We start from the raw sequence: 27,095 nt of genomic DNA, 5'->3' as shown, positions 1-27,095 counted from the left end.
ATGGGATCCCTCACTTGTTCTATACAACTCCACTTTATTGTTTTCCTTGTGTATAGGTCTGTCATAAAGAAAGATCTGTTGATCAGTCACACTCGAGGTTCTGCCATCGCTGCAACTATTCCTCCTCCTCCTTGCTTTTTTCCCAAGGAAGTTTTCTTGATGTAAAACCACTGATTTGTGATAAATCTTGAAATCAGAGTTGCAGTGAGCTGAGCAGAAAATCAGAGCACCTTCAATGTGATCATCTAAATCTTGTGATTTACATTTTTTTTTTTCTGGGAAATGAGGGGCTGAAAAATGCTGATGGAGCAGGATGCCTTGCATAAAACACCTGGAAGTGGGAACTAATTTTTCTGAGTGGTGCTGGGAGAAGGCTGCTCTGCTGATTTGATTGTGACCTTTAAGATCTTATTTGAAATTTTGCATGCTTTTACAAAAATTAATTAAGCAAGATGACTCTGCAGCTAATTCTTGTGTCAGTGGATGGGAGAGGAAGATGAATCTCTCCCTCTGTTTTGGCCACTTTAGGTGTAGTGGTTTTTAGGGAAGGAAGAGCAGGAATAGGGACAGAACATATGGAGAGGTACCACCCCTTGTAGGTCTGGGTTAAAAGACCATCCAGTATGGCATTCCAGACTTTTAAAATATGAAATAATTAATACAATCAGCTTGTAGGATGTGCCTCAAGTCATTAATACATGACAAAAACTGAGCAGAATGGTTTTGCTTTGCAGCAATAAAACTGATTATTACGGGAACTTTGACAGATTTATAATAGAAAAGGAGGAAATCACCACAGATTTTTAATTAATTTCAGTATGAGTAAATTAAAATATGAAAAATTTATCTCCCAATTCACTTGAGTTTTGTACTTCCCTTCCTCCCACCCTCTCTTAGTACTGTCAGGAGTCCTCTTGGAGTACTCAGGTTCTTCCCTTTCCCACTCCTCTTTTTTTGCTTTATCTTTTTTCCCTGAACTGATGACTCTCCTCACAGTAGCAGTAATCTGTTAATAGTCCCCAGATGGCACAGCCTGTTGTATTTCTGTATTTCATTCATTTCCTACTGGTCTAGTTCTCAGTCACACAGATCTCCTCAGACAATATTTCAGCCTTTTTGTTGATGCAGCCTTTTAAGTTTCTTGTTAATGTGTTCCATGAGCACACCCTGCCTGCCATGGCTATGGAAATGAAAGGGAGCAGTTTGGGTGGAATGTGAAAAGAGCCAATTTTTAAAAGGCAGAGGAAAGGGAAAATAACGTCATGAGACTCGGAAGGTGAAGTGGTGGAGGAGCTATAAAGAGTTTGGAGGTGGATTCCCAGAGAGACTTGATGTTTTTCAAGAGAGAGGGAAGCAAAGGCTGCTTAAGATGAGAAAGGACTGAGTAATTAAAGGACAAGGAGAGTGAGACTGAAAGGCAAAAGCAATTTTTGTGTGTGTGTGTGAGGCTTTACAAAATGGAACTGGGAGACAAGCGTAAATTTGAGGAAAATTTTAATCAGTTTAAAGTATAGCAGCAAATCCAGCAGCAGACAAAAAAACCCAAAACAACGGTTTAAAGTTCCAAGCAGGCCTTGCTCACATCTTTAGCAGTTGGTGTTGAGGTGAGCAGGGTGAAATCACAGGAGTTTTCTGGATGATGCCCCTGCAATGAGGAGTCTTTCAGCCGAGGTGTGACGCTCTAAAACCCAGCAGAGTGGGGTTTCACATCAACTGTGCTTCTGGAAAGGCAGGGTTTGCTCTGGAGCTGGGGGTGAAAATCTGAGCTGTTTTCCATCCAGGGGGATGTTCAGAGCTACTGCAGCTGCAGGAGCACCTTATCCCCACCTTGCCTGTGGAATGAGACAGAAATTAGAATTCCTCATGGTGTAGTCCAGGATGGCTTTTAGTTATAGAAACAACGTTTAGATCCTTCATGTATTGATGAGATATTGCAGTTGAACATCTTCCTGAAGCGTTTCAGATTTGTTTCTTACTGCAGTTGGAAGTTGACTCTTCCATGGACCCATCAGAGATTGAGGCTGTGGAGGCACAGAGCCCTGGGGATCCACTGCAGTGGGAGAAAAAAGGTTGCAGGAGAGTTCTGAGAACCCTTTGGGCTGAAGTTATTGAAAAACAAGGGCTGGGAAAAATCTTATGCCAGTGCACATCTAAATTTTGGAGAAATACGTAGTAAAATGTATTTTTTGGTTTATCAACTTGGCAATAAAACCTGTGGAGGGGATGAATTTTGATGCTGTTTGGGAGGAGAGAAAAATGGCAAGAGCACATACTTGGAGTGGAATTAAAATTGTTTGGAAGGGGATGGAGTGGGTTGCACAGAGGGATGGACTGCAAATTGTAGCATGCCTGCATCATTACTGGGCTCTCAGCAGCCTCTCAGCTGAGCCTCAGTGGAAATGGCACCACAAATTGCGGGTTAGGAAGGAGGAATGGAGCTGAGGTTGCAGGATGCAAATGGCAGAAACAGAAGGCTCGCTCTCCAAACTGAGGTGCTGAGATAAAGAAATGGGAGTACAGAGGATTAAACTGAAAAAGACAAGATAACATTTGCAAAATGAACAAGAGATGTGTGGGAAAACAAGGGGAGTTAAAGAGCAAGCGACAGAATGTGTGAATACATAATACAGAGTAATTTGAATTTTTTGGCATGAAGAATGTGATAAAGATGTGGTAGACCAAGTGGATGTAATTTTCCATGTCTCATTTGCGGTACTTGGAATTTATTTTGATTATGAACACTTGCAAACTAAAATGCATTAGAGGAAAATGTGGCTTGAACAGTGCTTGTTGCAAACATTGAAAGATTCTTTTCCAAAAACAGAGGGTGAAGTGCATGTCATAAATTTCCCTTTATTTTCTCAGAGCCCATTAATATTTTGGTGGAGGATCAGGTAATGTGTGAGCTCCCTTTCACTTCTGCTTAGAGAAGATTCTAATTTTTCCCAGTTAATTAAACCCATACATGAAAGCTGTGAACAGACACAGGGCCCATTTCTAGTTCTCCTGCTGCTCTTTGGTGTGATTTGATGAAAATTGCTTTACATCTCTTTGGTTCAGTTTTCCTACCTGTGAAACAGGGAATTATAATGAGATCTGAGCTTTGCTAACAAGGAAAGTGCCTCAGAACGTGCAGGCAAGAGCTGGAGAGCAGCAGCACCACCCTTTCCAGCAGGAGGGTGATTGCAGCTGTGGAAGGAGCTCTGGTATCCAAAATATCTCCTCTTTATTTATTTAATTTTTTAGGTGAATTTTGTCTCTCCCATTGTGTTTTCTCTGTTGGACTGGCTTCAAAGAAGAGAGGTGTCATTTCAGTGAGGTTCAAAAAGATTAACAACATCCATATTCTTTGTGAGAAATGAGATCCTTACCCAAGGCTGAACTCTGAATTCTGACTCTGCCTCTTCCCAACTTGGTTCTTCTTTGTGCATTTTTAACTAAAACTCTAAAATTCTCTCTAAAATAGATATCTGTATTCTCAAAGGAGCTTTGCCTCAGTCTAAAGTCCCTCCTCAGACTGGCAGGCCTGGTGTCTCCAGCAGGGTTTGGTGGTGTTTGCAGCAGCCTTGGAATATTTGTGTGGCCATGGAAGCCAAACCCCTGCTCCAGCCAGCACAGGGACACCACATCCCTGCTGTCCCCTGTCCCCAGGCCCTGGAAATGGAATTCCCTTTCTCCAGGAGCCATTCCATACAGATCAGAATCTCCTCTGATTCTCTGTCAGTGAATTTGAACACTGAGACAAATTCAGCTTTTTTTACTTATAAGAGGAGATCCTTTGAGTGTCTTTTTTTTTTCCCTTTTCTTTCGTAAGCAACAGCTAAATTCAGCTCTTTGGGTTGAGAAAGAAGTGTGTGAGAACATGGCATATGGCTGCTTGCCTGAGAACTGTGCCTCGTGTTTACTGAGAGAAATTGTAATGTGTTCTTGGCATTCATTGTAATTCAGCTTAACTGGGAGCCTGCCAGAACCCAATCAAAATGTGTTCACAGTATATCCAAAATATGGCACAATTGCCAACTTTGTAGTAGCAAGATGTAACAACCTGTTTGACAAAGAAACGTGACATTTTCCCAATATGCAAAATAAACTCGTTACAGGTTGTTTTCAGCCTATTTAGCACTATTTTAAAAGATATTTTTGTAATGGAACTGGAGTTGCATGAAGAGAGTCCTTACAAGATCATTTAGATTAAATTTGGAGTTTGATTGGGCATTTATAGCTGCAAAAAGAGAGGGGGAAATCCCTGAACTTGTCCTCTCATGAGCTCCACCACTGGATTGCTCATTCAAATATGGGTGATCACTTCATTTTGGAGCCAGTGGAACTGATAGAATTGTCTCCTCCTGACTCTGAAAGGGGAGGTGGAGGCAGCTGAGCACCTTTTGAAGGTGTTTAATCATAAAGCTGATGAAAAAAACATCCATTGAGGCACCATCTGTTATCAGTCAAGTCTCCAAGGATTTTTCCTTCAATGCTGGGAGAAGAAACTTGTTTTGACCTTTTGTCTTTCCATATGTAGAGCCAAATCTCTTTGATTTCAGTTCAGACTCGGTGTATTTACCAACCTGACCTTGCTGAGACAGACTCGTCCAGGAAAAATGGAAATAGGAATTTCTTTCATGTCTCTGTCTCACATTGCTGTCCCTGGGCTGAAAAGTGCCCAGCAGGACACCTGCACCTCTCTTGGCTCCTCACTGGCTCCAGGTCTCCAGAGCTGACCCAACCATCAATCATGGTCTGGAATTTTTTCTCATCATCTCTTTGTGGTCAGTAACTTCACTTTGAAATGAGACCACTGTTCTTATATTTTTATCCCCTGGTGATTTTTTTTTTTCCCTTCAGTCCACTGAAAAACTGTGAGTCCCTAAAAGGTTATGCAGTATTTTTCTGAGCAAACTAATATTTATGGACAATTTTAAAGAGTTTTGTAACAAATTTCTTAAAGTACTTTCCAAAGGTTATTACAGAGGAAGACAATTAATAGATTATGAGATATAATATGAAATTTTCTTTAGTGTTTATATCTTTCTTCAATCAGCAGGTTACTAGAAGCGCAAGGAATGTAGTTTCTTTAAGTCACAGCACATCAAGTTCCTAGAGTGGAAAAACATTGAGAGGGGTGCACTGGTCAGCTCTGGAAGATGTAAACACATTACCAAAAATCATCTTTCCTGAGGAAATTGGCACTCATGCATAGCAGGAAGTATCAGGGGAGACATTAATTCCTGTAGGGGATTTTTCAAAATGGAGGAGGCTCTAAGTGAGGTATAAATTTTCTGTGGGGTGTCCTTCCAGAGACAGGAATTTCGATCTGTGAAATTGGATGGGACCATCTCCAAAGCTTTGGGCAGCCTGGGCTCAGCCCTGCACTGCTCTGCGTGCTCTGGCCACGCTCCAGCAGAGCACTTCAGTTTGATTTGAATCGTGAATATTCCCATGAAATCAATTGCAGGATTAGCATTTTACAGAGAAGTCAGGCAGGCACTTAAGTTCTTGGTTGAATCAAGGCCATGCTCTCACAAATCATCACTGCAGTGCTTCCTGTATTAAATAATGGCTGGTAGCACAGAGAGGAGCATCCACAATCACACCAGAATTCATAAAAAAATATTTTTCACATATCTTTGTGTCCAGTAGTCTTTTCAATGGAAGGGGAGATCTTTGGGTGGGAATTTTAGTTCCAGTTATGGTTTCCACAGATTCCAATTATCTGACAAACATCAAACGGGAGATAAATCTAATTAAACTTCTATTTTAAAAGAAAATGTGCTTGGTTGGGAGAGTTGTACAGACTGGCAGCTGTTTCAGTTATGAAATTAAGCAATCACAGAATATGTCAAGTTAGAAGGGACCCACCAGGATCAGCTCCTGGCCCTGCACAGTGCCATCCCCAAAAATCCCACCCTGTGCCTGAGAGTGTTGTCCAAGCCCTTCTTGAGATGCATCTCAAAAAAGATTTCCTGTAACTGTCAAGGATTTAACCTGAAAAGTAGGAGCTGCTGAATAACAGTGGCTCAGGAGTAAGGTAGACATAGAAAGCACAAAGTTTTGCACAAAACCAGAGGAAAATGACAGAATGTAGAGCAGAATATCTTGGCTGATCAAGCCTTGGATTTCTGGTGGCAGACATGGAGATGGTAAAGTGATTAGGTCTGAAGTCCTGAATTTTAATTAAATTTTATATTTGTATGAAAATTCTGCATCAGAAACTTGGTTAGCAGGATTATCACAATACAGTCTTCGAGAAAAATTAAAAATAATAATAACATCATTATCATCATCAACAACATTTACTTGATGTATGAGTTTTCATATGTGCACTGCTTTAGATCTGTTAAGTTTTGAATTCATGTTACTATGGCACTAAGACTCTAAAGAAAGTACTGGTTCTCATAAGGAGCAAAATTGCAGGAAAACAAAGTTGAAATTTATTAACTTCAGCATTTCTGGTAACAATAATCACATAACCATCAGTTCTGGATTCTCACAGCAGCACTGGGAAGTGAGGACACAAATCATGGCAGGACCATCAGGGCCTGACCTCTGCTCTCCACTAATTGTGAGGATTTTTGCCCAAAGCAGGAGGAATCAGAGCAGCAAGGAGCCTCTGTGACCCTCACAAGTGCAGCCACTCCGTGCAATCTAACTCTGACTTGGGAAATAATACAGATCCTGAAGCCCTCTAGAGGAAATACTAATTTTTCATTCTGTCCCTGAAAATGACTAAAGTAAGTCAAGGACATTCAAGTTTTGGAAATGACTTTTAGCAGTTTTGCAAGCACCTATTTTTTTTTCTTTTAAGTTAGAATCTGCAAATTGCTCACAGGGAGCAAACAACATGGTTAGATGTGTGTTAAAGGTCATAATTTGAATTTTTCTAGTCCCCTTGATATATTTTTAGGGAAATGAAACACTGAATAATATTGTCAATTTGTCTACATTATCAAGTTACTTAAACTACATTTGAGAATGTAACTTGTTGTTGGTAAAAGGATAGCAAAGGAAAAGTCCAAATTCAATCTTAAACAGCTGCTATGTTTAAGATAAAATTGACAACTTTTTGTTTCTGAAGTCCTTTAAATTCTTAATTACAGAGGCCATAAACTAGGGAGGGATATGTGATAGACATGTCTTATCTGAAGTAGATCTCTTCAAAGCTTTTAAAGGGGAGAATCTTAATATATGTAAAATATATGAAATAACTGAATTAATTTTCAGATTGAAGGTAATCAATAGCTGGTGCTCACTTCAGGGAAATAATGCACTTAACCTTTAGTTTTTAAAAGAGACCAATTAAAACTGTGCAATGTGATTAATGCAACCTGAAATGATTTCACACTAGTGAATCCATTTCCATAATTCTTTCCCTGTGCTGGTTTTGCATTTTGGGCTGAGGCTGGGGATGCCTGGAGCTGGGCTTGGGTTTGGGGTCGTTTGTGGGGTGTGGGGTGTTTGGATCTCAGATCCGCCCAGAGCCACGGTGGGAACGACACAATTCCAGCAGAAACTGGAGCCAGGAGTGAAATCCTCTCATGCCATGAAGCCATTCCTGCCTGGGGCTGGAGCCAGGCTTGAGGTGCCACCTCCACCTGCCCTGTCCCCCCTCAGCCCCGGTGTCCCCCCAGCCTTATTGTCCCCCCTCAGCCCTGGTGTGTTCCACCCTTCAGCCCTGGTGTCCCCCTTCAGCTCTATTGTCCCTCCAGGCCTGGTGTGTCCCCCCCCAGCCCTATTGTCCCCCCCATGAGTCCCAGTGTCCCCCAGCTCTATTGTCCCCCTCAGTCCCTGTGTGTGTCCCCCCTCAGCCCTCGTGTCTGTCCCCCTCAGCCCCAGCGTCCCCCTCAGCTCTATTGTCCCCCCTCAGGCCCGGTGTCCCTGGCCAGGCCAGAGCACCAACCATGGCTCAGCACTCCCAAAATCCTCTCAGTGCTGGGGGGATCCTTTTGGGGCTACCTAAAAACAGAGGGCAGACAGAATTAAGGGAATAAAAGCAGTGATATTTATTGAAGGGCCTTCAGGGACCTTTGGGGCAGATGAAGCCCCCCAGGGGCTACACCCAAAATGGATGATGGGTCACGGGTTTGCACACTTTTATAAGTTTGGGCCATTTGCATATTGGGGATTAATGTTGCAATTAAAACCTTAGGTAATGAAGTCTTTGACCCCGAGTTTGCTCCCCCAACTCACTTTGGTTTCCATCTGTCAGAGCCAGAGGCAGTGAGGAGTCCTTGATTCCCAGGCCTGGAGAGGAATTTTTGTGTCTGCCCAAAATGGGGAGACAGTAACTAACACTCTATATGGAGTTTAGAGTTATTCATTAAAGAACTGCAGGATTACAAATATATGAAAAATATAGAAGCTAAAATCTCAAGGCATCAAGAAGGATCAGAATTGTGCTGTGTCTGTGGGATCAGACCCCAGCTCCATCTGCTCTTTGGGTGGGATCCAGCCCCTGGGAGGACCCTATGGGATGGAACATTTGGTTGTAAATGGCAACATTTCCTTTATAAATGATACCCATTATAACCCTCACAGAAGAACTTTTCAAGTTTTTTTTTTCAATTTTATTTTCATTTTTCCTAATATTTAAATGTTGGATAGAAAACCTCATGGATCCTGGATGCACTGAGTGTTTCCATATGTGCTGAGAGTGATTGAAGAGACCAGATTTACATTTTCATTTACCAAGTAGTGTTCCGGGAAGAAGAAATTGCAGCAATAGGTGGTACAATGCATTTTAATGGAGAAATTAATAATATCTTAATTTCTTAGCTTGAGGTTGTCATTGTTTTGTGTGATATTTCTAAAAGTTCAGGAAAATGGCAACTTAGAAAAAGGTAATCACGCAACAATTTCAAGAAAAAATGTTTCATAAATATGAAAGTCATGCTTCTGACCTTTTTGAACTACCTCAGTCTTGGTTTTCCTGCTTTTTTCTCATCACAGCTCTTTTATACAGGAACCTGTATTTTGCACACTCACCTTTCCCCGTAACTCATTGTTTGTGAGTTACACTTTGCTTGATCCTATTAGAGCAAACCACTTGCTCAGTGAGCTTAAGGAGCCAGCTCATCTCTCCTGTCCTTCATGTTCTGTTCTCTCGCTCATATGAAAAATAAACCAGAGCAGAATTTCCTTTTTTGAGGCTTTACTGGGAAAGGCTGTGAGGGAAGTGCAAAAGAAGCCATGGGGAATGTCCCCAGAAACATTATTTCATATTGTGCTGCTTTTGCTGACACAGAATTGATTTATCCTGCTCAATAGAGTATTTTTGCAGTTATTGCATTTACCTTTTCATCAGCAGCTCTATTTAGAGGGTTTATGGACAGCACACACACTGACACGTTACTATTGGGTATCTCTTACTCCTTGTCTGATGACTTGAAAGAAAAGCTTTACCTGTGCAGAGCATTAAAATAACCAAGAATGGTAGTTGGGAACTCTGCAGTTCTTCCAGCCTGGTGTTTCCTTGTCAGAGAGACTGGATTTCAAGCATTAGGTCTGCCCTATGTCCCTCTTTTGCATGCTGCCATGTCAAAGATTTAATCATCTTAGGTATTTTAAAAGGTCTTATTTCAAACATATGAGTGAGTGACATCCTGTGGCTTTGAAATGTTTTGTAACTTGGTTTTTACTTTTGTTTGTACTGAATTATTGCTTTGCTGGATGGATTTTTCTTATACGTTGAGTTGTAATCATATTTTATTCATGGACTTTAGGCTATAGAGTTCTTTAGATAGGATAAGATTCTTGTTTGTTTCATGTTACTTCACAGACCTATTTAATCTTGGATAAACTATGTCCAGATCAAATAGCAAAACATTTTGAAATCAGAATTAAAACACCAAATAATAGTGATTTAAGATGTAGTAATATCTTTCATCATGTAGCTGAAGCCAGAGACTTTATCTTAATCTGGCACAGCATGCAAAGTGGTAGTGAATAAAAATTTCTAGCTCTCACTTTGTTCAATAACAACCATAATAAATTTATCTGGTATAGACATGGAACAGAAACATGGAATAAAAATGGGGAAAGGGAAGGGAAAAACTTCTTCAGGAGGATTTACAGGCTGATGAATTTTTCTTCTTTGATTTCTTCCCATTTGCCTGCTTTTGTTAGTTTTGTACATTTCCTATTGATAAAAATATGGATTCTTAGTTTGGGAATTGCCTTAATTGACAATTCCTGCCAACGACCTGACTTTTAACTGAGCTCCCCACTGACTGCTAGAGCTAATTCCTGCAAACTGCTGAAGGAAAGAGCCTCATTTAAGATCATTCAGATTTACAGAGTCAACAGGATGACATAAAGTAAAGCTGCAGTGCTGTGTGTGGCATCCTTGGAGAAAAAGGGGCAGGAGAGATGTGGGTGAAATCTCAGATCAACTGATCCACAGCCTTTGCTGAGTAGGTGCCAACAGAAGCCATCACCAAAGCTTCTGAATATCCCTGAAAAAGATCAAATGCTCCCCCTTTCCTTTCCTTCTTGCAGCAATCTGATTTTTGGCTTGTCTGTGAAGAACTGTGTGAGTTGCCAAGGCCACCTTCTACTTTGGGAATTTGCATCTTGCAGGTGTCTAAACTCTGACTCATGAATTAGGTCATGGACTCGTGGCTGCTGAAGAAATTGGGTTGAGCAGAAATCTGATTTGTTTGGGCTTTTCACTCCAAACACCCACGCTGGATTTGGCTGTTCTTTTGATATCTGGGATTTTTAGTAAAATATGTCAGTGAAGTCAAAACAAGAATTAATGTATTTTGGCACTGAAACATCTGTAGCACTTTTTGTTTGATTCTACTCTGTCAGCTCTCTATCCCTCTCAGCTCTGCAAGCCTTAGCACTTGTGGGGGGAGGATGTGACCCAGGGATTCTGCCTGTCCCACACGAGTTTGGTTGATTGAGAACATTCTGTAGAACAGCTGTAAATGTGATTCAGAAAATTTCAGTTTTTTAGACATATTCTGGCTGGGAAGTCACTCTTCTGAGGCATCTGTGACCCTGTGCCTGGATGGGGTTTGATATGATGATGAACTGAATTTAATGTGCAGCTCTGCTGCAAAGTGATCAGAGATACTTTTAGGGAAGGACTCATTTCACAGAACTTTAAATGTCTGTCTTGCTATTACATGAATTTTGTCTGACAGGTTACCTCCTCTCTATTGATTAGCTCAGACAGGCTCGTTATCTCACTCTTCAGTCATTTTTTTCTTCGCATTTAAGACAGGGACAAATGGGGCATATCCCTGTAGTACTTGTACAAGAACTTCCTTGGCATGAGGGTTTGTTTGATTTTCTGTGATACCTAAGTCGTTTTTTGAAGGTCAATCTGTGATTAAGACCTTCCTGTGCACAGTACAAGGTGGATAAACTCTCAGAAGCATGGAGGAAGGAGCTTTCAGTTATATTTATTTGTTCTTGTACTTTTGCTTTTAAGATCAGTGCTTGTAGATGAGACATGGTTAATGCTGCTCCTTCCTTATTAGACTTGTTAACCTTTCTAAAGTGGAAACTGTCTGAAATAAACTCACCTCAATGTGCTCAGGCTCTAGTGAAGGAAATACTGATTCCCTGTTTTACTCTCTGCCTAAGAATTGCTCTTTTTTCCTGGTGGTTTTGGGGTTTTTGCTTGGTTTTGTTACAGTGAGAGGTTTTTCCCCTCTGCCATCTTTGGCAGCAAGTTAATGCTTACTGCAAAAACACTCTCTGGGAAGCAGAGAGCTGGAAAAGTCTCCCCTGTCCCTGCCCTCCAACCCAGGCAGAGGAGAACACAACCTTTGGCACTTGCTGCAACAAGGAGGAATGTGAACCCTGAGCACATCAATTCTCCACTTGTAGGCAGCGCAATCCCTCGTGTACAAAGGGTGGAGGTTCTTTCTCCTCAGTGTTCTTACTGATCCCAGAGATCAGAGATGTTTGTTATCACCTGAATTATTCTGGCACAGAGATCTTTTGTGACTGCACAAAGAGATTCGGGAATTTAATTGTGCAAATTCTGTATTTTGGTTTGAGAATAAACCATGAAGATTCTTCTAGATAGATTCACAAGTCCAAAAATATGTTGTATTGTCTTTTTAGTTGGTTCTGAAAGTTTTGTTAAATTTGGACATGTATTCCAGGATGTCTGTGCTGGAGCCAGCACTTCTGTCAGGACAGGCTCCCATCAAACACTGACTCAAAAAAATAAAGCTGTGTTTGCATAGTCCAGTGCAGCAAATAAAAGCACTTGCCTTGCATTGGGCCAAAGCATTTCTCTTTTAAAATAAATGTAACAAATTAAGGTCCCAGTGTCCTCAGCTCAGACACTCTGGAATGTGGAATAATGTCATTAATTACATGGGGGGTCTGAACCTGGGGGCTCATGAGCACTTCCAGGTCATCCCTCAGCCATGCTGCTTCAGAAATGACTGGGGGCTGTGGTTATATCTTCATCAAGGAGAAAATTAATGAAGCTAAAGAAAGACGTAGATTTTCATTAGCACACAGAGCTAATTAAGATGCTTCTGGGTTTTGTCACTTTTATGGGAAGTTGGTCAGTAACAGCATCAGTGACATATCTCGAGGTTAAATTGTTGGGAAATGTGGCAGCAAGGAGCACACACTTGGGCCTGAAAATGTGATCCATTCTCTCTACATGACACTTCTCTTCCAGAAACCTCTTTGTGGTCAGGTCTGGTTCCAGCAAGCTTCCTGAAAATGCTGTTTATTACTTCCATGGTAATCCCACAGCTCCATGGCACCTGTCAAGTGTTGAGGACAAAGTTAGAATGGCTTCACTTCCTATTATTCATTCATAGGTAATGAAGGCAGAGCTATATAAAGTCATTTACTTCATATATATGAATGTCAATTTAAGGGTGATGGCATAGCATTAAATCAAATTTTATTAGTTCAGCAGTTTGTTCGTTTGCTATTAATATTGCTTGACACATCCCCTTACAGAACCTTCTCAGCTGCTGTGAACTCTTAAAATATTGATCATTTGAGCCCAGCTTTTGTCTTGATAACACTTGGAAAATTATCTTGGAAAAGTTATCTTGAAAAATTGCTGCTGGAAAGATCTTGGATTTATAGGCACTGAGATTATGAGAAAGCCCCTTGCTTTAGCTGTACAAAAAATAAAATAACGAAGTGACGGGGTGAAGTATATCCCCACTGGTTTTGCTTATTGGGTAGAATTTGGGAGGCTCGTCTTAGTCCAGACATGCACTGGGGTGAGGGGACAGTGATGTTGGTCCTGATTTGGAGGAGGACACTTTGGAGGGGAACAACATGGGCACTTAGGAACTTGCTGTGGATTTTTCTGTTCCCTGAAGAGTTTGTCCCTTTGTGAGTGGGATCTGTGAGTGAAGCCCTGACCTGGTCTGGGGAGAGAAGACGAGCAAGGTTGGAAGTTTCCAGCTCGTGCTCTCCCAAATCTGCTTCCCAGCTGGCTACAGAGGAGGCAGAGCTGACAAGCTCTTGTTTTTCACACATGGAAAATAAAAGAAGAGAGGCAGTGTGGAAGGAGAGAAAATGGAATATGGGAAGTGGGAGCTGGCAGTGAATGGAGTTGAAGATATACAGGGTATTTTTAGGGGAAGAATCCCCAGAATTTTGTGCTAAGAGGGGGAGAGGATTCCTGTGGCTGGCACAGTTGAGCCAGGGACAGCTGCAGGATGAGGATGGGGAGGATGAGGAGCAGAAATGAAGGACCAGAAATGCAGAAGTGCTCCAGCTGTTGAGAGCCCAGCTGGATCCTGGAGCTGAGAGTGTCTGCAGGGGGCTTGGAGAGGGCAGATCCTGGTGCTCCTGTGGATCTGGCACTCTCAGGAGAGAAGAATGGAGCAAGGGCAGCACCCCATGGACTGCCCAGCCTGGAGCTGTGGCCTGACACCAGTGGAAGAGTTTATGCCCAGTGCAGTTCCACCCACGCTGCAGCCTGGAATGGCAGCCAACACTTTTGGTGTCAGTTGGTGCCTGGGAAGCATCAATTCAGGGTGCTCATCCCGCCCCAGTTCCTGTTCATGCAGATGAGGATCTGTAAATTCAAGCAGCACAAGTCTGCCTGTATTTGCATCTAAAACATCCATCTGTATCCCTGTGAATATCGCAGTGACGCAGAGGAAACTCAGCCGGGAAGCAACATTTAAACACATTCTACGTGCACAGTCAAGCATTCAAAGGTCACATAAAGCCAGAATTGAGGCATTCTTCTTTTCAGAACAATTGGATTTTTTTTTTTTTCCTTTCCTGTGTCGGTCAATTTCTGCTGTGAATTTCTTCTACATTTAAAATCGCTATGTTGCGATTTTAAATGTGCTTTTTTTGGTGAAATTTTGTCATCTAGCTACTGTATTTCTCTAGGTCAGGTTTGTGACATGTAGGCTTAAAGATGCAAAATACTGCAATCCTTAGATTTCAAATATACTCTGAAGTTTAGGAGAGTTGAGGCCTGAAATATTCCAAGCTTGGTGTTTTCCAGTGTTTTCAAACCTGTTCCATCTGTCTCTTTCTGAATTGTGGTAGTATGAAGATACTTTTCTCTTGACGCTCTAAACAGTTTTGATTTTTTTCCTCCTGAAGAGCTTAAGAACAAATATCTGGTATTTGAGAGTCAGCTTAGTGTGAACATGGCCCTGAGGATTATGCCTTTTCTTTATTTGGACTGAATAATTCTTAAAAAGCTTTCGAACGTCACTGGCAAAAATACCCACCTGATGATTTTCCTTGTTACAAGTTACGTAAGAATTGGAAAGGCTCCACTGTGCGTGAGCCCAGGGTAATAAATCAAAGGGGTTTTGATCAAGAACACAGCTGAATTGATGTGTGTATTCAATAAAATTGCATTTAGGAAAAGGCATGAATTCTCTCCAGTCTCTCAGCCAGCCAGTCAGTCAATTCCTTCCAGATCTTTCGAGCTAGCTGCTGAATATTGCTTTATATGGAAAATATCCCTTGTTCTTTAAAAAAACACCAAACCCAACTTTTTTTGCTTTCTGTAAAAATTGCATTTGGACAGAGCCTGTGGATGCTGTTAAATGCTGGATGTATTTAAGCAGATCTGCATATATAAACTGAAGGTTGTGACAGAAGCAGAAGTTCATGCTGCCTTCCCTAATTAATCAGAGAATTTCCAGCACAGTAGTGAGAGATTTTACATTTTCTATGAGGGATGAGCTGATTTTCTGGACTTGCAAGTCCAGAAACAACAACACAACAAGATTAGAAAATTGATATTTGTCCCTGTTTCACTTTGATCTGTTGATTTTTCACAAGTCACCATTCTGCAAGAGCAGAGATAGTGTTGTATTACAGCTTTTAATAGTCAAATGAGACACATTAATAGGTTGTTAATTTGTCTTAGCTAAAGTGTAATTCTTCTGAGCAGACAGATCATCCCATCAACTTTCAGCTTTTGTCCTTTGGATCCAGGTCCCACAGACACTTCTCAGATTCTTTATTATATTTATTCTATATTATATTCAAATTCTATATTATATTTATTTATAGGCTTTTGTGCATGTGGGAGTTTAGTGTTGCGCTGTGTACTTTTAATTTCTAGATATGGTTTTGAATACTTTGTCAGACCCTCAGTGAGAGAGAGGCTCTCACCCCTCTTGCAGCAGTGCTGAAGCCAGGAGTGGTCGATGCATTCCCATCAACTGAGTTCCTTCTTTTTCACCCTAAAACCCAAAAACAACTGTGCATTTTCCTACCAGAGGGGCTGGTTTTGCATCCCCTTCTCTTCCAGGGAGTGCCCCTGTGGGAGCTGCTGTGTCTGTGCCAGGCAGAGCTGGCAGGACCTGCCCTGCCCTGCCCTGACCCCCCTTTCACAGCCAGGCTTTGCTGCTCCAGCCAGCTGCTGCATTTTCCCCTGGGAGTTCTCATGGAGCAGCAACAGGCTCGTCCTTTGGGCAGGAATTCTTTAGGAGAGATTAAAAAGCCAGAGTAGTTTTCAGTAAGTTGCAAAAATCTCTTAAAAGATAGGAAAAAAGAAGTGAGTAAATGCCTGTGAGTGATGGAGAGATGAAAATTTTGAAATTACAGATTTTAAACTTAGGGATTCCTTCTGGGATGGATCACACTTAACAGAGCTATTGTTCCTGCAGTTCTCCTGTGAGAGCTGTACTGGCTACACCGTTCCTGCACCAAAGGCAACAACTTGGGCTTTCCCTTCATTCATTTTATAGTAATTTTTTCAATAATGGCAATATTGTCACTGTCTCTGTCCAGTGCAGATGGGGAGGGGACAGATATTTTTATAACTAATGGTAATATTTTCAATATCTCTGTCCAACAGTGGAGGGAAAGGGACAGATGTTTACATAACATGGCAGCAATGTTTGTGCTTTTAATGGAAACCAAACCTGCCATTTGTTGACACGGATGGAAAGATTCATTTTAATCTCAGTGAACCTTATTGCCCACAATATGTGGCATCTCTTCTGTAATGTTTGCTCTGAGTTACTACCTAAATCAGATTTAGAGATATTTTCAGGGCTTTGCTTTGTTTTGTTTCAATTATTCCTTTTTTCTTAATTATGCATTTCTAAAAATAAACATTTTCAAGCTGACTGGCTCTTCTTTTCCTGCCCTTTCTCCCTAACAATTTTCTATTTTCTAACTCCTTTTTATTCACGTTTTCCTGACTTTGACTTTAGATGCTGTATTTGCAGAATAAGTTTGCAGTCAACATATCAGAGTTGCTTCCTTTCCTCTGCTCTTTGAATATGGAGATAAAGTTTTCCTAGGCCACGTGGATTCACTATGATTTTTTTTAAACTTATAAATGGAAAGAGAGACTATGAAATCATAGAATTTTTTAGGTTGGAAAGACCTTTGAGATCATGGCATCCAACCATACAGCAGGAAAATGTCAGAATTTTCAGGTGGATGTGGTTTATGGGGTGTTTTCCCTGATTTCCCTCATTTTCTGAGCACAAGGGTTTATACAGCTTTTAATGCAATGTTCAGCCAGAGCTACTTCCCAGCTGACTCAGTCAGCACTTGGGCTGATGGATAACTCCTTTTTTCTTGTCCTCTCAAATAACACTGAGAGATTAGTAAATGTCTTCAACCTTCATTGATTTCCTGTTAAAGTGAGTTAACTCCTTGAGCCCATCTGGGTTGGAGAAATAAAAATTCTCCAACCCCCAACTGTAATTTTTTCACCACGGGTGTTAAGCCTTGGCTTGAAAGTAAAACATCCATGTTTAAACAATTTTTCTTCAATCACTTTATTGCATTCTGAAGGAGATGTTGTTTAGTTACAAAATGCACACAAATAAAATAAGAATGTGCAGCAAGAGAACTGCACATTTCTGTGTTTCTTGCCTGACACTGATGTTGTGTATCTTGGGACCAGTGGGTTAATTTTATTTACCTACATCTAAGCAGAGCTAAAACCTCTCCTTTCTTTAGTTATAAGTCTGAACTGCCTTAATACTTATCTGTAAACAGAAACGATGTTGAGGGAAAATGCATAAAGAGCACTAATGAGACCTGAGAGGCTTGAGGAAATAAATATTTCATTTGGTTTGGGTGAGTCAACATGAGCTCGTTCTGTACCCTTTCTAATTTCATCTGGGCTATTTTCATGTAAAAACAATCGGAGCCCTGAAAATAAAGAATATTTTCCTGATGCTGAATTCCTGCTTTGGAATGTTCCACATTTCAGTAGCTGGCTCCCAGAGAGACAGAAAAGCAGAGAGCAATGGGCAAATCTCTCTTTTTTGGTGTGTATTTATTAAGTGCTGTCATTCTGTGAGACAGCCTGGCCCTTTAATGATATATTTCTATATTCTCTTGACAACTGCCACACTGTTTGCACCAGTAAGTAAATGCCTTGTAAAGGTGCCCTGGGGAGCTATTACAGAGCAGCACAAATAATACAAATTTGATATTTTGCTCTGCTGTCATACATTCTCCCTGGCACAAAGGCAGGTTTAATACATCTGACTGCACACTTCTCACAGCGTGGCACATTCACTTGGGTTTTCCTAAATCTCTCTTAATGCTACAAATGCTTGTTGGGGCCACTGATCCTAAATTTTTTAATTAATTTGCTTTTGTTGAAAATAATTTAATATCTAGTAGCACTTTTGTGACTTTTTTTCTGAGTTTTGGGGCAATGTCCACTAAAAGCAAATCTGGGAGGTGTGGGGTTTGGAATTTTTGCTCTAAAATGGTTTTAAGAATTGTTCTTGAGCAAGATGGAACAGAAATGTGCAACAGCTCGGAGTTAAAAATGTTAAATAATAAACAGAGAATTTGCAGTGACTCAGCCAATTGAACTAAACTATACTTATGTAAAATCATTCATGAGATCATTAAAAATAATGAACAGATGCAAAGAAGTTGTTTCCTATTTGCAGACCATTTTAGAATAGAGAAAAGGTTTAGGTATTAGTTACAGACTGCTGATTTGAGCTTTAAAAATCTCCCAAACTACCTCATACTTTTGAATTACACCATAAAATATGACATTTTTATCACTGAACCAGCTTTGTATGGGACATAGGTGTAAGTGAATATAAAGCTGTGCACTTGACTTGGTAAATGAGCTTTATCTATAACATAACTCAGGACTATCAGTTTGCAGAGCACATAATTGGGTCGTGTTGAAAGAAGAGTTAATTAAATGAAACTGCAATGTATCCCCTTGTATTTACTGAGTGAGGACAAACACTTTGGTTTGTTCCATTCTCATCACAGTCCTTTTGTCCCAGCTGAGCTGTGTTTATTGGGGTGTAGAGTGGGGACACCCAGCACACCCATACAAGGTGTCAGAACTCTTTTTCTCAGTTGCTCTGCAAACTCGGTCAATTTGATAACGGCTGTGTGCAGAAATTACATTCCAAAGCTCTGTCATAAATGCCCAGGTTGGTTATTTCTGTGCTTTCTGGATCTCTGCAATTTTATGGATTTTGGATTTACCTGCATCACTGCAGGGCAAGTAACTGAGAATCAGTGTTTTACTTTCCTTGGGTAGATGAAGTTATTGAAGGTGCATTTTGTAGCTCTCTAGAAAATCATGTGCACATCAGATTTCTGTTGAATCTGACAGTCCTTGAGGGACCTTGGAGGGATCTCATGTAGCTTTCAGCAGTAGATTCCTGTGTTCAACTCATCGTTCTGGCTGGAAATTCAAGGCATGTGTGGTTCAGAAACAGATTTGGAGGAAGAAAAAAATCTTTCAGCATCGTTCATCAGTTTCTTCTCTGGTCTGAGAAACAAAATAATATTATTCTCACCCTATCAAGTTTCAGGGTGAAATGGAAAAATTCCTTGTGCACGGGTAAAATTGTATTCTTAGTTGGAGGTGTTGTAATAAAACCATTTTTGTGTTGTTTGGATTCAGAAATCTGGATAATGTGGGATGAGAATTGGCAGTGGGTGTAGCAGAGTCAGTGTGGGTGGGTACTGAGCCTGAAAAACTCTTCCTGATCAGGGACAGCCAAACTCTTTGACCTTGAAGAGTCCTGGAAGAGTTACAAGAAGAATTTGTTCCTAATCATAAGATAAACTTATATTTAGGTCTTTGTGACATCACGAGAAAAAGGTTTTTTTATAAAGTCACTCTCTGTGCTGCTTTGTCCTTCCCTTGTCTCCATGAAGGTTTTGAATTACTATTAAAATGTTTAAAAATGTTGAAAAGAACATCAGTGATATAAACTTCTCTCTTTAGCAGCATGTGCTGGGTTATCTAAGTTTAATTTTCATTGCACGCTCTCCATAACAGCCCCAAACAAGGAAGCGTGCTTGCACTCCTAAGAAATTTCTGTATTTCTGAGCTACAGAACTGTTTCATTGCGTTTTTCTCCTCTCTCTGAATCTGTGCTGTTGGCTTTTCTAACCAGGCCTCGATGATTGCCTCCAACAATACATCAAAAACTTTGAGAGAGAGAAGATCAACGGGGAGCAGCTGCTGCACATCACTCACCAGGAGCTGGAGGAGCTGGGGGTGACTCGCATTGGCCACCAGGAGCTGATCCTGGAAGCAGTGGATCTGCTCTGTGCATTGGTAAGTGACTCCTTGCATCACTCACCTTGATGAGCTGCCTTTATAAATTTACAAACCAAACTAAAATCTGAAAAACTAAACCAAACCAAGCTAAAAATAATGTAGAGATTGCTCTACGGCCACACGCTCAAACAGCCTTTGCTTCAGTAAAGGACAGACATGTCCTGGCTTCTCTCAGCTGCATAGAAACTATATTTATCCATTTAATGATTATGTCTGATGGTCTTTGATTGCTTTTCCTCTGACTTTCTTGGTCCTGCATTCAAATGCTGCTGACTATCACTCCTGGCATCCATATGGTTCTGTAATTATGTGCCATATGCCCTCGTATTTCACTGACATTTGCCACACTGCACTGAACCAAGTAGACCTGAGTGGTTTAACCATGCCAGCGTTCAGAGGGATGGTACCACACAGCCAGAAGGGAATGCTAATTAGACTGGAAGATTGTTTAAAATGAGCTTTAAGATGAGACTGGAGTGGTAAAATTGACTTTATCTAAATTACAGACACGTGTGTTGACAAAAAGTTGGGTTTGGGTTTTTTCAGCAACCTGCAAGCTCTTGGAAGGGCATTATCTGTTCATATTATTAATTACTAGGTTACTAATTTGGTTAACCTGTTAGCAAAGTATTTGATATCAAAAAATTCTTTTTTCCTCTGCTATTTTATTCCTACCAGCTAATAAAATGTGATGTATTAACTTAATTCTAAAAATAAAATAACTTCTGTTCATGTAGGTGGACAGGTGAAAGAATGCTGAAAATATTAAAACACAAAATAATAAAATTACATAGGTAAATGACATGTGACAATCATAGTATTTTACTTCTTTATCAGGAGTTCTGCTTTTGAATAATTGGGTTATCCTGTGGGAATTTGATTAAGAGGAATTGTTTCCAAGAGGGAAACTGGCACTTAGAAGTAAGATGGGAAAAATGTGAGGCAAAATGCACTTGATCTGGGGGGGAGAAAAAAAAATTAAGTACCTCTTATCATTCATCTTCTTTCCCGTACTTTGAATGACAAAATATCTTCTCTGTGCTTTGAGATCTGCCCCTCCAAATGAAACAGCTTTGTCAGAGCAGGGGAAGGCTTTAGGGGCAGGTGTGTGCTGCAGACCCTGACAGCCAGGGCCTTCTGGGAACACCTGACCCCGAAGTGGGGAGCTTTTCCCTGGACACCCTGTGTCCCACACCCAGGAGCCAGCACAGCCCTGTGTCACTCTGTCACCTGAGCAGAGCCCTCTGTGCCCGGACACTGCAGCCCCCTCTGGGAACATATCTCCCTTCAGCCCTGTATGTCCCCGAGGAGGGCTCTGCTGACTCTTTTATTGTGAATTTTTTCCTTTTTTGAGCACAGAAAATGTACCTCTTGCTGCTGGTCAATGGTGCAGCTCTCGCTGTGCTGCCTCCTGACCTTACTTTTCCTTTTGAGGCAGGATGGGGATTTTCCAGCTCCTGGTATAATTTATTTTGCCTCCTGCCTTTCTGCCCTTTCTCTTCCTTTCTCACTCTGGCTCTAAAATGCCTTTTTCTTTTTTTTTCCTGCTTCTAAATGTTTCTCTCCCTGCCTGTTCCGTGTGCTTTTCTGCTGCCCGCAGCTCTGCTCCTGGGGGTGTTCTCCTGCCTCTGACATTTCTCCTTGGCTCTCTGTACATCATCTTCTTCAATTCTTGTAGGATCACAGAAAAGTTTTACCAGACTCAGTAGAAAATCTATTTTAAATCTGTACTCATTTATTAGGATTTGGATCCATGTAATTAGAAAGCATTAAGAATCTCGTTTTAATTATTTTTAATAATGGCAGAAACTGAATGAGAGGAGAGCTGATGCTGCCTTTATGAGCTGAAATAAATTTCTAAAATAGCACTATTGTTTTCTTGTTCTGTGCTACTCTTGAAAAATTGATAGATTGTTGCACTAATGTCTGACTGCTGGCCAAGCGACCAGAAAAAATTGTGACTTGGAATTGCTCACTGATATGGATTTTTAGAACAGCTAGTGCAAAAACCTCAGGGAATATCTTATTTTAAATGTAATTTTTAAAGGGGCTAAAGAGTATCTCTATTTTGTTTATGCCACTGAACAGGAGTTAACATATAGGAAATTATTGAAATCAGAATGTCTTACGGAACACATAATTTTGCCCTCGATTCACTGAATTGCATTACAAATTTAATACAGTTTGTGGGCAGGTAAAACAGAGCCCCAGGCAGTCAGGAATCAGTACTTGAATGCCCTCTTTAATGTGTGTTGGAAATATGGACAGGGTGCAGAGCACAAGCTCTGTTTATACATTCATAAATACAAATACTTGAATTTTATTTTCAACATTTTTAATGGAAAAAAAAGAGTGGGGAAGCAGCAATTCCAACAATCTGGGTCTTAAAATCCTACCTGTGGAGGGGAGGCACCATCAGCACTTTGCTCTGTCCCTCTGTCCATCCTGGTGTGCTCCCAGTGGATCTGGGTCTCTGTCCCTGCCCCATCCCTGCCCTGCTCTTGCCCTGCCTGGGCTGTCAATGAACATTGATTGTTTTTCCCTGCATGGATTTCTGGATTGATTTCTGGTTGGCAGTGGGCAGTGCCCAAGTTCATGACCCATTTCTCCCAGGCAGCCTCAGCGGGATCTGCAGTCCATCCCTGCAGGGTGGGCTGTGGGAACAGGAGAAATCTTCCCTGGAATGCTCAGGGTGGTCAGGAATTCACACTGGGCAGGGGTTACTGCACAGCAGCTCTGCTGCTCCAGGAAAATGTCACTGTCTGAGCTCCTTGGGACATGCTGGAATGTGCCTTTCCTGAGGGTCTAAGGGCCTCTGCTTTTGTGGGATGGGCCCTGGGCTTTTGGTGGGGTTTTGGTGGGGTTACACCAAGAATGGTGCCTCAGCTGCAGTTCCAGGGATGCAAGCCCTGGAGAACCCCCCCAGAACACCCCCAGAACCTGTGAAGAAGGTTCTAATTCAAGAAGAAACCAAAACTAAAGGAGGAAACTCTGGTTTTTTATTCCCATTCCCACACCATCTATTAGCCAGATTCCAAATGCAAATTATTAAAGGCAGGGAAGGTTTGTTATGTTGTGCATAACAAACCCTTGTTTGTTAAAAAATCATGTCAGCCCTTGACATGATTTTTACATCCACTTTTCTTTTGAAAGCAAGCTGAGTTCAGATAGGAAATTCATGTGAGAATCCTGGCTAGAAAAGGTTCCACACTGGAACATGACTTGCAGTGGGAAAGAAAAAAAAATGAAAGAAATGTGAAAAGGGAATAATAAGAGTATTCAATACTCCCATGCAATATGGTGATATAGAAATGTATGTATTTTACCTGAAAGTTAAATAATTTCAAATGTTAAAATAATCTCCTTTATGAAAGGGTAAAATCAGAGTGCAAAAGGTGAGAGGAACTTTCTCTGTAGGAAAGAAGTCCAGGCACTCTCTGGGGCTTGCTGAGGGGTGAATTCATGTGCTATGAAGTGCAAAGTCACAGGTGAGCTTTACTTTCAGCTTCAGTTCTTTGACCATTCTGGAACGACATTTTTGAGTTGTGCTTTAATTATGAAGAAAATTGGGAATGATGGCTGTGGGGAAAAAGTCCAATCTGGAACATCAAAGTCCTTTCTTGCTAGGGTGGTCAGAAACTGCTCTGCAATTATTTATTTGAAGTGACCTAACTAACATTTAGGGACTAAAAACTGTGGGCCACTTGGGTTTGGATTGTAAATTTATTGAAGTTGAAATATTAATTGGGATATCTATTGGAGGACTTGTTGCAGAGAGGTGAATCTGCAGAAGTAGCAAGGTCTGGGGAAAAGAACTTTTTGATAGAGAGTAAAGTATACTGGAAGCAAGAAAAAGGAATTATTTTGAGGTCAACATGGCTTGCTGCTCAAATCTGCAATAAATTTAATTTAATTAGGACAGTATTGGAGTCAGTATATTGTTAAAGCCTGAACGAATTAAAATATAAACAGGGAAGAAAGACTGATAATGAACGGATGAAAAATGAATGGGAAATGAAAAGAATGCTCCAATAGAGATTGTATCTCAAGTAATTAAAAGTACTGTTAATTCACAGGCATTCAACTTGTGAAATAAGGCCTTGTGCTGGGGAGAAATTTCAAGGAGAAATAAAGATTAGAAACTTTGTCTGCAGTTTCTGCAAGGCCACAATCCAGGCAGGGTGGGGTTTCCACCAGAAGGCACAATAAAGTCACCATGGTCAACATGTTTACAACAACTGTAGGAATTTAATTTATATTTAGTTGGGTTTTTAAAAATAATATATGGGACACAGCTACCAAACAAATTTTTCCCCTCTATAATTTTTCTAACATATTTCTTTATTAAGCATCTCCCTAAGAAAATTGCAACAACAATAGGAATTTGTTGGTCAGGTGGAAAGCAGTTTGCAGTGATTTATTTTGAAGCACTCATGGTGAAGGTGGAGTCTTTCATGGCTGCCTCTGTATCTATTGATAACATTGTTCTTCTGAATTAAAATTATTCAAGTTTCTCCTAAATTAATACCATTTTAATGGCCACACCTACCATGATCTCTCTTGAGATCCTTTTAATTTTTCATTCTGCTAATACTTGACTTTTTGATTTGTCAATTTTGCAAGTATATTAAGAAGTATTTTTTCTTACTTTACCTGATTTGTGAGCAAGTTTCACTTTTAACAAGTCATTCTATGCATCAAATACTTCTTTTCCACCCATATTTCAGGGGTTATTAAAAGGTAATTATTCTAGACTAAAATCTTCATTTTATATATATATTGATGCTTGAGTAGGTGGAAATAAATCTAATTTTTTTGGAGTGGAATGCCATCCCTCTTGGTGAGAGATGAAGAGATTCCATCTCCTCAGTGGAATGAGGAACCTGGCGCACACATTATTTTTGTCTCCACAAACATGTATGCATCCAGAGAGTTTTATTAATTTCAACTGGAAAAGAAGTTCAGCTTTTGGCAGTCCAGTGCTATTTATCATGCTGTGCCAAAACATTGAATTAATACGGTTGAATTGAGTGGGTTAATTATTGCACATATTAGAACATGTGTATCATCTTTTGATTAGTCTAATTAGCAGCTTCATTCTTTCTTAGCCTTTCAAATCATGGAACTTGGACAAATAACTGATTTTAAGGATTGTCTGGGTATGGGTTTGTTTTTTGGCTTTTTTTTCCTTTTAAAAGTCTGTCGACAATTTTGGCATTTTCATATTCTCTTAGGATGAGGGCATTGAAGGAGGATAATTAAGTTTGTACAAACAAGTCAGAGCAGCCTAAAGTCCTGGGACTTTACAGGCATGTGCTTGACTCTTCTGTCTTACTGGGGAGAGGTAAAAATCTCATGGTTTTGCTAAGGTGTGCTGGAGAAGTCTGGATGTAATTACAAATTATTTGTGTCGAGTAACCACCAAAATGAAATCCTTCCTAAAATCACCAGGCTAAATGCAGCTCTGGGAGTTGATCTGAACAAAGAACAAAGTAAAGGGGAATTTTTTTCTTGATGTCTTCTCAGTGTTCTCTTCAAGGACCACTGATTCCACACCAGTTGTTCCACAGTAGCACACAGCAGGACTATTTTGGGTACTGCAGCAGCACCAGCAGTGCTGGTATAAAAGTGCAGCAAGCAACATTTTCAGAGATACCCAAGCACAGGGTTGTTACAAAAGGAATTTAGGACAAAATTGACTTTTGGATTTGTGTTTTTGTGTTAAATACATTAGCTACTTAGACTTGGACTCTCTAGAGAACTTTATCCTCTCTGAATTTATCATTCCTGCAGAGCAGCCATGGCCACACAAACTCTGTGGTCATGGGGTGTGTGTTTATCCTGTAGCTAGACACAGACTGGAAATAGTCCTGTTCAGGTGTTCCAGGGAGAATTTCATCCCTTGCCACAACATGAGGTGCGAGGTGGAAATAGGAGAAAGGAAGTTGGCTGCATTTTATTCTGTATTCTTCCTACTTATGGTTTTGTTTAGGTTAAAAAACCAGGAAAAGTATGAATTTGCTGTGTTGATTGCTGCTAAGTACTTGAATTTATGCACATCCTTTGCCTCTGGAGCAAGACAGTGTTAACAAGTAAATGAGAGGAAAGAACCTTCTGCTTTTCCTGTCTTTTGACATAGTTGAGAGGTTTCCTCTTGTCACACAATAATTCTTTTCCACAAAATAGAGTGAAACATGTTCCATTCCAAGTGTTAAACCTGTTCCAAAGCTTGTAATTTTCCTCTGAAAATGCATCTGTTTAAGTAGCAGTGAGAATGAGGATCCCAATCCATGGCAGGCTTGGCTGGTGAATGCTTCTGAGAAAGAAATGTACTTATTTCCATTTAGAAATTTATAAAAGAATCCATTTATTATAATCCATTACTGTATTTCATGTTGGTTCTGTGTCTGGGTAAGCTCTGTGGTATTTGATTCTGAACCTTTCATTCCTTTTCATGCTGTGAGTTCCTGTCACTCACTGGCAGAGAACAACCCCCCAGAATAATTGCAATTAAATTGTATTGCTACTTATTAGGCCAATGCAGGAGCAGAAATTTATGCAAATGAATGGGTAGGTAATGAGCTGGGGTTAAAAACCACATGTGTGCAACATTGTAGGGCAATGTTCAAAAATTCAAAATTCACTTCAGCTCGTGTTGGGATAATATAATAGTATTATATTATAATGTCCATATGTTCTTCTATCCCTGGTTTAGGAGATATTATTGGAACACTCATTTCTGACATAACTTTGATTTCTCTTGAGGTTTGGGGCTGGAAGTCAGGGATTGTTTTGTAATTTCAGCCCTTCTGGGTGTCTGGTTTCTCCGAGGCTGATTGATCCCAGCCACTGCTGGGGATAAAGAAATGGACATTTTCTCTGCACAGGGATAAAAGAAAAACCTTTATAGCAACACCCTGTTCCAGTTCATGGTGTTTCTGCTGACACCAGCTGCCCCGGCGTGGCGTGGTGCACTGTTAAGGGACTGTCTATTGCTTCTTGTGCTTTGATTTCTCTGGGTTTCACAGGCATCCTTTCCTGCACAATAATCCACTCTGCCAATACCTGTGGAGAGCAGAAAGCAGGA

General features: G+C 40.6%; 1 protein-coding gene across 1 annotated transcript in view; it reads left to right on the top strand.

Annotated features, from left to right (window-relative positions):
* Positions 1 to 27,095, top strand: part of LOC102040271 (connector enhancer of kinase suppressor of ras 2-like) — a 163,548-nt gene that overhangs the window by 40,302 nt on the left and 96,151 nt on the right. Inside the window, exon 3 of the mRNA XM_031058825.1 lies at positions 19,842 to 20,005. Coding sequence (XP_030914685.1) covers positions 19,842 to 20,005 — 164 coding nt within the window. The remainder of the gene's footprint in view (positions 1 to 19,841; positions 20,006 to 27,095) is intronic.

The sequence above is a fragment of the Geospiza fortis genome, unplaced genomic scaffold (genome assembly GCF_000277835.1).
Source record: "Geospiza fortis unplaced genomic scaffold, GeoFor_1.0 scaffold29, whole genome shotgun sequence".
NCBI lineage: Eukaryota > Metazoa > Chordata > Aves > Passeriformes > Thraupidae > Geospiza > Geospiza fortis.
Note: the sequence above shows the minus strand (reverse complement) of the source record. Positions and strands in the feature narration are given on the sequence as shown.